The sequence below is a fragment of the Penaeus vannamei genome, chromosome 24 (genome assembly GCF_042767895.1).
Source record: "Penaeus vannamei isolate JL-2024 chromosome 24, ASM4276789v1, whole genome shotgun sequence".
NCBI lineage: Eukaryota > Metazoa > Arthropoda > Malacostraca > Decapoda > Penaeidae > Penaeus > Penaeus vannamei.
Genome location: NC_091572.1, coordinates 34,599,907 through 34,609,478, shown reverse-complemented (window position 1 = coordinate 34,609,478; position 9,572 = coordinate 34,599,907). Strand labels below are relative to the sequence as shown.

Here is a 9,572-nt window from a genome sequence, read left to right as displayed (position 1 = left end):
GGAAGTTAGGGAGGGGCTGAAGTAATGGAATTTCTAAATCTCTAGCAGGTTATTTTGTGGCTTGACGCTTTTTCTCTACCTTTTCAATATTTCTCTCTTTTGATTTTTTTCTCTCCTTTTTTTCTTTTCTTTTTTTCTCTTTTTTTTTTTTTTGGCTCGGGAATGGGGGTTGTAGGGGTAGGGGTGGGGGGGTAAGAGGTGGGGGGAGGGTTATTTTCGACTTCGTTTTATGAGATTTTGGCATATTATGCGAGTGTAGTATGAGGGAGAAAGAGGACAGAGGAGAGAGGTAGAGAGAGAGGTAGAGAGAGATGGACAGAGAGAGAGAGAGAGAGAGAGAGAGAGAGAGAGAGAGAGAGAGAGAGAGAGAGAGAAGAAGAAGAACAAGAAGAAGAAGAAGAAGAAGAAGAAGAAGAAGAAGAAAGAAAAGAAAAAGAGAATCGCGACGAAAAATATTTTAAAAAGATAAAGAAAACAAATAACAGAAGCAAAGAAGAGGAAGAACGAGACAGAAAAGGGAAGAAATAAAGAAGAATAAGAGAGAATGGAATTGGAATATCCAAAGAGAATAAAGGTGTATGAGAAGAAAGTAAAGGTAGACAAAGAAAAGAAAGGAATTAAAGGAAGAGGGTAGAGGACAAGGGGAGGGTAGAGGGGGAGGGGGAGAGGGGAGGAAGGGAAATAGAGGTGGGAGGATAGAAGGGGGAGAGAGAGAGGAAGGGAAAAGGGGAGGGGGAGAAAGAGAGAGGGGGATGGGGGAATAAAGGAAATGTGAGGGGGGAGATGGAAGAGGGGTGGGGGTGTAAGCGGGGAAGGGGAGGGGGGGAGGAGAAAGAGAGAGGAGGATGGGGGAATAAAGGGAAGGGGAGGGGGGAGATGGGAAAGAGGGGTGGGGGTGGTGGGGGAAGAGGAGAGGAGGGGAGGAGAAAGAGAGAGAGGGGTGGGGAATAAAGGGAAGCGGGAGGAGGGGGTAGATGGAGGAGGGGGGAGAGGGAGGAGGGGAGAAGGGAGGGGTTTTGCAGCGGCGGGGACACAAAGACCGCGGCATTCGGCAGTAATGGTCCAAAAAAAGGTCACCAGGAGCCCTTTTTCCCCAACCAGCAGGACCTTTCGCAGGGGGTAACGGTAGCTTCTCTTGCCCGGTTGAGTCCTTTGTCACCCCCACCCCCTTTTCTCTCCCCCTATCCCCCCCCCCTTCCCCCCTATTCGGCCGCCCCCCCCCCCCCTTCTCTTTCCCCACCGCGGCTATCACCCCTGCTGAGCCTCCTGCAGGAGCTCCGGTCCGTTTAAGGAGAGGAGAGGGGTTTCCATGCGACCGAGGGAGGGTTGGGAGGGAGTAGGGGGGGGGGGCGGAGAGAGAGAGAGAGAGAGGGGGAGAGAGGGAGTGAGGAGCGACGGAAAGAGAGAAGAGAGAGAGAGAGAGATGAGGGAGAGAGAGTAGATGGACCAGTAGCATGGTGAGGCCCCGTGGTAGAGTGAAAAGAAAGTTACAGTGAACTAGCGGGGGATCGTTGGATGGGGAGGGAGGGGGGGGGGACGTAGAAGGTAACAAAGGGGTCGTTAATTTGGCGCCCCCCAACATGGTCGACTGTCTGTAATGTAATATTAATGCACAACCCAACGTCTCTCTATTCTGCTCTTTTCGTCTGTAAAACAGTCTCTTTTCAGTTTAGCATTCGTTCTTTTTCCTCTCATTGTTATTTCTCATAGCCACCCCGCAGTGAGTTCACAAATATTCCAAATCTATGGACCAATCTCAAGTGGGGAGGCACTTGAGACCAGCCAATCATATTAAGTGTTTCCGCCTCAGCTATTGATTGGTGGGATTTGACTTTGACGGTACTCCGCGCGTTTCCATTGGTTGAAACGCGCCCAAACTCCGCCCGCTTAGGAAATTACGCGCGCTCAATGGCTCCCTCGGCCCGTCGCCCCGCCCCCAGATGGCAAGATGTAAAGTTGAGCTTGGTTAGGAAAATGTCGGAAGGCTCAGAGTGCTCTCCAATCTCCACTCGCTATCAAGCCAGTGCTATCATATTACTGGAAGCCAGATCTAAGCTCATTTGCTGGTTCTCACACGGCATTAACTGTAACAAGCCCTCCAGTAAAAACCGCGCCAGCCACGTGCCGCAAGATCTCCTGCCGGAGCCGCAAGCTACCTCTGCCCTCTACGGCCTCTCTGCCTCTGTGCCTGTGCCGCGGGCGAGGGGAAGAACACAAGTGATCAGGTGCCAAGCCCTTGTGAAGACGCACTTTTACCCTCGTAGTGCCGCAGTGTAACTCTTGACCTGGAGGTGACTCAAGAGTGCCATCGAGCTTGTGATCCATATCTTCGGCGCCAATGAGGAGTTGTGGCGGCGGTGGCGGCCTCTCCTCCTCTTCCTCCTCCTCCTCCTCCTCCTCGTCCTCGTCGCAGGTGTCCCGTCATCGATTGAGCTCAAGGTGACTCTTGACTTTTACAATACTGAGGCCCTCCGTCGAGATCGCTTCTTTTGTTACGCACCTTTAGGGGACTCGGCCTCGGCGGCTCTCATCGAGGAGGAGGTGGAGGCGGCGCCCCTCTCCGCGGGCCTCCTCTCCCTCGCGGCTCGACCTCGCTCGCCGTCGGGAACCCACGGACATATTTAGATTTTTGGGGAAAGTCGAGCCCGTCCATCGATCCTCCTGGCCTCGAGGGCGAACCTGAGACCGCAAGAGCAAAGGGCGCGGCCGGGCGGTCAGGCGTCCTGCGGGTGCTTGCGTGCGTGCGTGTGCTTGTGTGTGTGTGCGTGCGAGGTGGTCACCAGCGAGAGGGGCTGAGGGTCATGTTGGGTCATTAGGACATGAACGGAAGCCCCAGGACGAACCAGCCCTTCTCCGTGACCTCTCTTCTGAGCCCGCTTGACACCCTGGCATCATCTGTCGACGTGGCCGCAGCAGCCGCAGCAGCCGCAGCCGCAGCAGGCCGGGGCTCGAGTGGAGGCAGCAGCAGCAGCACCGGCAGCACTAGCCTCGCCGCAGCGTCGGGCATCGCCGCCTCCGCCTCCGTCAACGACTTCGCCGCCGCCATGCAGAACCCGTACGGCGTGAGCCCGATGGCGCACATGGCCCAGTTCGGGACGCACTCCACCTACCAGTACTGCAACACCGACCTCTCGCACTACGCCGCCCCCGCGTCCGCCTCGTGGTACGGCACGTCCTCCACCGACCCGAGATTCGCAAGTAAGTCCTCGACGAGTCCTTCGCTCGCCCGCCCCTCGGCTCGCCTCGTCGGCCGGGCAGCCGAGGGCGCTCGGGGCCGCCGCGTCTGCCCTGCGCGGCGCCCGGGGCCTCCGTCGGCTCGCGGCCCCTTCTCTTAGGTTATTGATCTGGTCATTTTCATAGCTATTTCTAATACTGTTGATCTTCTTCTGATCATTATCATTATTATTACTATATCGATATTATTACTATTATTATTATCATCATTATTATTATTATTATTATTATTATTATCATCATTATTCTTATTATTATCATCATTATTTTTATCATTATTATTATTATTATTATCATTATCATCATCATCATCATTATTGTCGTTGTCATCATTATCATCATCATTATTATAATCATTATTATTATTATCACTATTATTGCTATGATCACTATTATTATCATCAGTATTATCATGATCATTACCATTTTCATGATTACTACTACTACTACTACTATCACTATTATTATTATTATTATTATTATTACTATCACTATTATGATTAGTGTTAGTATTACTACTATTACTATTGTTATCTATTATCATCATCATCCATTATAAGCAACACTGTTATTATTGATATTATTAGTGTTATAATTTTCATCGTTATTATTGTTCTAATCATTATTACTATTATTACTATTATTATCATTACTATTATGTTATTATTATTATTACTATCATCATTGATATAATCAATTATTATCATTATTACTATTATTGTTGTTATTATTATTATCAGTAATTATTATCATCATCATTATTATTTTATTATTACTATTATTACTCTCACTACTACTGCTACAAATTTTATCAATATTATTGTCAGTATCATCATCATTATTTCTTTTGTAATTATCACTATCATTACTAATATCATCATTATCATAATCATAATTATTATCGTTATTATCATTATTATTATTATTATTATTATTATTATCTTTATTATTGTTATCATTATCGATATTCTCATTATCATTATCAGTGTTGTCTTTATAATTCTTATTATTACTACTGTTATCATTGCCGTTTTTGTCATATTTTTCATTATTATTATTGTTATTATTACTATTATTATTACTATCATTATTATTATTATTATTATTATTATTATTATTATCATTATTATTATTATCGTTATTATTATTATCATTGCTATTATTTTTTTTTTTATTACTATTACCGTCGTCATCATTATTACCTACACCTTCTTATAATAATGATTTTTGCACCACTTATTTCTCTCTCCTTTCATCAATTTCAACTTCTCTCTTCGCCTTTCCCATTTTCGTAAGCTTATTCGCTATCAATAAATATCATAAAATTCATAAAATTCCGTACGTAAAGGCATCAAATATTTTTATTTTGGAATTCATGTAAGATAATCCAAAGTTTGCAGAATTCCAGTCTTATTTCATTTTCTAAAATGTCAAAATTAATCTTCATTAAAGAAATCAAAACGAAATACAAAAGAGAGAATAAAAAATAACCAACAAAAAAATCAAAACAAGACATTAAAGAAAAAAAATCTTCTAAAAATTAAATCAAATATGATAAAATGATAATAATAATGATAATAATAATAATAATAATAAACCAACAATCAAATTGATTCAAGAAACTAAAAACTCATCTTACTAAAAACGCTAAAAAAAAGAAAAGAAAAAATTAATCAAATCGATCCAAGAAACTAAAAACTCACATTACTAAAAAACGCTAAAAAAAAAAAAAAAAAAAAAAAATTGATCCAAGAAACTAAAAACTCACCTTACTAAAAAACACACAAAAAAAGAAAAAAAAATCAAATTGATCCAAGAAACTAAAAACTCACCTTACTAAAAAACGCCCCCCCCCCCAAAAAAAAAAAAAAAAAAAAAAAAAAATTTACTCCATCCCCCCGCCATTGTTTCCGGACTGGCACTCTCGCTCGCGGGAAGAAAGTCCAACTGAGACTTACCGCAGGATGTTGGAGGGATAACGAGCGCAAGCGACAATCGCCCTAATGAACAAACGGCGTCACGAACAGGGGAAAAGAGAGGGGTGGGGGTGGGGTGGGGGGGTGTGGGGGAATATGTGAGGGTGGGGGTGGGGTGGGTGTGGGATTGAAGTGGGGAGGTCCTTGTTTTTCAGGATCAGTGCGAATAGGAGTTTTGCGAAAGGGGTTGAGGGGGAGGAGGAGGGTGGGGGGTAAGGGGAGGGAAGGGACTTCATGAGGAGGGTGAGAGGGAGGGGAGGGGGGGGGAGGGGGAAGGGGGGTGGAGGGACTTCGCATAAGGGGGTGAGAGAAGGGGAGAGGAGGGAGGGGGAAGAGAGGGGGGAGAGGGACTTCATGAAGGGGTGAGAGGAGGGGAGAGGAGGGAGGGGGGGAAGGGAGAGAGTGGAGAAGGGAGGAGGGAGATTCGCATAATCTTTCATAGTGATTAAGGTCTGTCACGTTCAAGCTTTGTTTGGGGTCTTTTTTGTAAGGCTTGGGGGTTCTGGGGGAGGGGAGGGGAGGGGGGCTTGGGTTCGGGTTTTCGCGAGTCGCCGGGTTGGGGTTGGGGTTGGGTTGGGGTTGGGTGGCCGGCTTGCTTCTCCGCGGGGGTCGACTGTTGATTTCCGTTTTTTTCGTTTTGTTTTTTGTCTGTTTTTATTTGATTCTTTCTCTATCTATCTGTCTGTCTCTCCCTCTCCTGTCCCTCTCTCTTTCTCTCCTTTCTTTCTTTCTCTCTCTCTCTCTCTCTTTCTGTCTCTTCCGTTCTCTTTCTCTCTCTCTCTCTCTCTTTCTGTCTCTTCCGTTCTCTTTCTCGCTCTATCTATCTCTGTATCTGTGATCTCTATCTTTTATCTATCCGTATATCTACTATCAATCTGTCTATATATCAATCTATATATCTTTTTATCTATCTACTATCTATCTATTTATATTATTATCTATCTATCTATCTATTCGCCTTCACACCACTGTTCCTCTTTCATAAGAACACAATTGACTATGCAATTTCGCATTTTTGCCACTCACATTATATGGATGTATCCCCCCCCTTTTTTTTTAATCGGATGACTCTATGTAAAAAAAAAAAAATCTTCTTCATATACAAGGTTCTTTTTTATATACAGAGCTCAAAGTCCATATTCTTCAAAGATCATATTCATCACTTAAATTCGCGATAGAACAAAATTCATGATGATTTTCAGACACTAGAAAACTAACTGCATGCTGTCTTCACTGTGCATGTTGAAATATTCTTTTCATTTCTGCAATTTCTTTTTATAATATTTCGTTGTGTTCTTGGCTGAGGTTTTTAGTGTTTGTTATCTGCCTGTGTCTTCGCTCTATGATCTACCGTGTACCATCGTTTCGTTGTTTGGTGCAGCTCTATATCTACCAATGTCTATTATCTACTTTTAAATCTGTCTTTATTAGGTGTTAATATTATTGTTGTTGTTTTTTCTGTGTTGTTAGGTGTGGCTCTCTATATACACCAATGTCTACTATCTATTTTTATGTTTATTTTTATTAGGTGTTTCGTTTTTTTTGTTGCTTTTTCTTTCTTTTCTGTGTTGTTTGGTGCAGATCTATATCTACGAGCATCTACTATCTACCTCTAAAGCTATTTTTTTACTACGTACTACCATTGTATTTTCTTTTCTCTCTCTCTCTCTCTCTCTTTCATTTTTCTTTTTCTTTTTTTTAAATGGAGGAGGCCATCTGCAGCGACTAATCTCCATCCTCCGGGTACTCCTTACGACGGTTACTCCAACAAAAAACTCCCGCATTTTACTTCTTCCTCTGCTGCCACGGCGCTGCTGCTGCTGCTGCTGCTGCTGCTGTCTCCGATTTCCGTTTCGTCTCTTCGTATACCGCTGCTGCTGTTTCCACCGCTTCTACGTGCTATTATTTTCGCTACCTCTGCAATTTCTACCACTTTTATTTGCTATTGCTACTGCTAACCCTGCAACCATTGCTATTAAAGTACTTTCACTGCTTTTGCTATCGCTGTTATAACTACTAATACTACTCTTGCTCCTGCTATAATGCTATTTTTCCCACTATCATCGCTATTGCTTTTTTTAGTACCACTACTACTGATGATTATACTACTATTAAAGCTTCTACTACTGCTACCATTACTCTCAGTATCACAGTTGCTACACAAACCTTCGTACTAATATTATATAGATATAAGATGATATAGGGTATCATATCATGGTATTTGATGTTGATATTGGGATGATATTGATTTTATAAAGGTACTTAGATGGCATGATGATGTTGAATATAAATTTACTATTCTTCTTGATAATCGGAAGTCATATAAGAAATTGAATAAGGACAGCGCTGTTATTATTAAAAATATACTTATGTTCCTAACGGTTATACTTAGAAAAAAGATGATAGATGAATGAATAAAGATAATAAAGGCTACTGATAATAATAATAATGATAATGATAATAATAACAATAATAATAATAATAATAATAATAATAATAATAATAATAATAATAATAATAATAATAATAATGATAATAATAATAATAATAATAGTAATAATAATAATAATAATAATAATTATAATGATAATAATAATAATACGAACTATGATGAAAATCGAAAATTCCTTATAATAATGATACAAATTAACGATGATATATACCGTGATATTGATAACATTATTGAAGATGCCCGTGATATTGATAATGACAGATATTAGAAAAGATAATCATGATGACAAGGGCCAGGGGTAAACAAGGGGAATAATGACATTGGAATAATGATAGCAATTATGATAACAATTATCAGTGGCGTAGTTAATGAGGGGGGGGGGGTATATTCCATCGCCGTGGGTTGGGGTTGCCAATCGGAAATTTATTGAGGAGAATTGACGAATTAAGTTTACTATATCTACAATTTTGAGATTTTTTTTTTTTTATAAATATCTACTAAAGAGATAAAATAGATGTAGCCTCTAGTTATAGTTGACTATATTGATATGAAATAGCAAGAAATATACGTTGTTTTATATTATATCTATTCTTTTTGTTTTGTTTTGTTTTGTTTTTTCATTTTCATAACTGACCCCAAAAAAGGGGAAAAATTATTCAGATGAGTAAATTAATTCTTTTTCTATACATATATTTTGTATATACGTTGTTTTATATATTTTTTTTATTTATTTATTTATTTATTTTTCATTTTCATAACTGACCCAAAAAAGAGAAAAAGGATTCAGATGAGTAAATTAAGTATTGCCATTTTTCCATTCTCTATATATATATTTTGTATATACGTTGTTTTATATACATTTTTTATTTATTTATTTATTTATTTTTCATTTTCATAACTGACCCAAAAAAAGTGGAAAATGATTCAGATGAGTAAATTAAGTATTGCCATTTTTCCATTTTCTATACATATATATTTTTTCATCAAACCTAAGGAATATAGTCGGGGGGGGGGGGGGTGATCCTCAAGGGACATCACCAGGGGCCCCTAGAGACCTCCCCACTCCCCCCTCCCCCTGCCCCCTTAACTGTGTAGCATTACCCTGGCAATGATGATAATATCAAAAGATAATGATAACACATGAATACTTATCACAGACAACGGTTGCAAAAAAAAATATATATAAATAAATAAATAAAAAATAAATAAATAAATAAATTTAAAAAAGGAAACGCTAATACTACTAATGATGATGATGATGATAATAATGATGATGTGATAAAAGGTACAATGATGATAATGCTATCAATGATAATGATAAGATAATCATAATGACGATTATTTAGATAATAATGAAAGTAATAGAAATAAAGAAAGTAATAGAAATAAAGAAAGTAATAGGAATAATGAAAACAATAAATCTAATGATGATGACGATTATGATAATGATGATGATATCAATAATACTGAAAGATGATTATAATGATGGAAATAGTAGTAATAATAATGATGACAATGATGATAATATCGATAATAATGTCAAGCACTGTAGTAAGAGTAATGATGACAATAATATTAGTAATAATGACATTGGTGATAATAACGATAATAATGAAAATAATAATAACAATTACAAAAGTGATAATATTAACATTGACGATAATAATAGTAATAATAATGGTAGTAATAATGATAATAATAACGAAGATTATATTTAAAAACTAATAATGATAATGACAATATCAATATGACGATGATGCTAACAATAATGATTATGATAACGATATTGATAATAATAGTAATTATGATAATAATAATAATAGTAATAATGATAAGGATAAGGATAAGTAATAATGATAATAATAATATTAGTTATAATGATAATTGATAATAGTGATAATAATAATGAT

At 39.2% G+C, this 9,572-nt stretch overlaps 1 protein-coding gene across 1 annotated transcript in view; it reads left to right on the top strand.

Annotated features, from left to right (window-relative positions):
* Positions 1–2,004: 2,004 nt before the first annotated feature.
* Positions 2,005–9,572, top strand: part of LOC113815333 (homeobox protein Nkx-2.1) — a 74,594-nt gene continuing 67,026 nt past the window's right edge. The window contains exon 1 of the mRNA XM_070138723.1: positions 2,005–3,198. Coding sequence (XP_069994824.1) covers positions 2,820–3,198 — 379 coding nt within the window. The 5' untranslated portion in view covers positions 2,005–2,819. The remainder of the gene's footprint in view (positions 3,199–9,572) is intronic.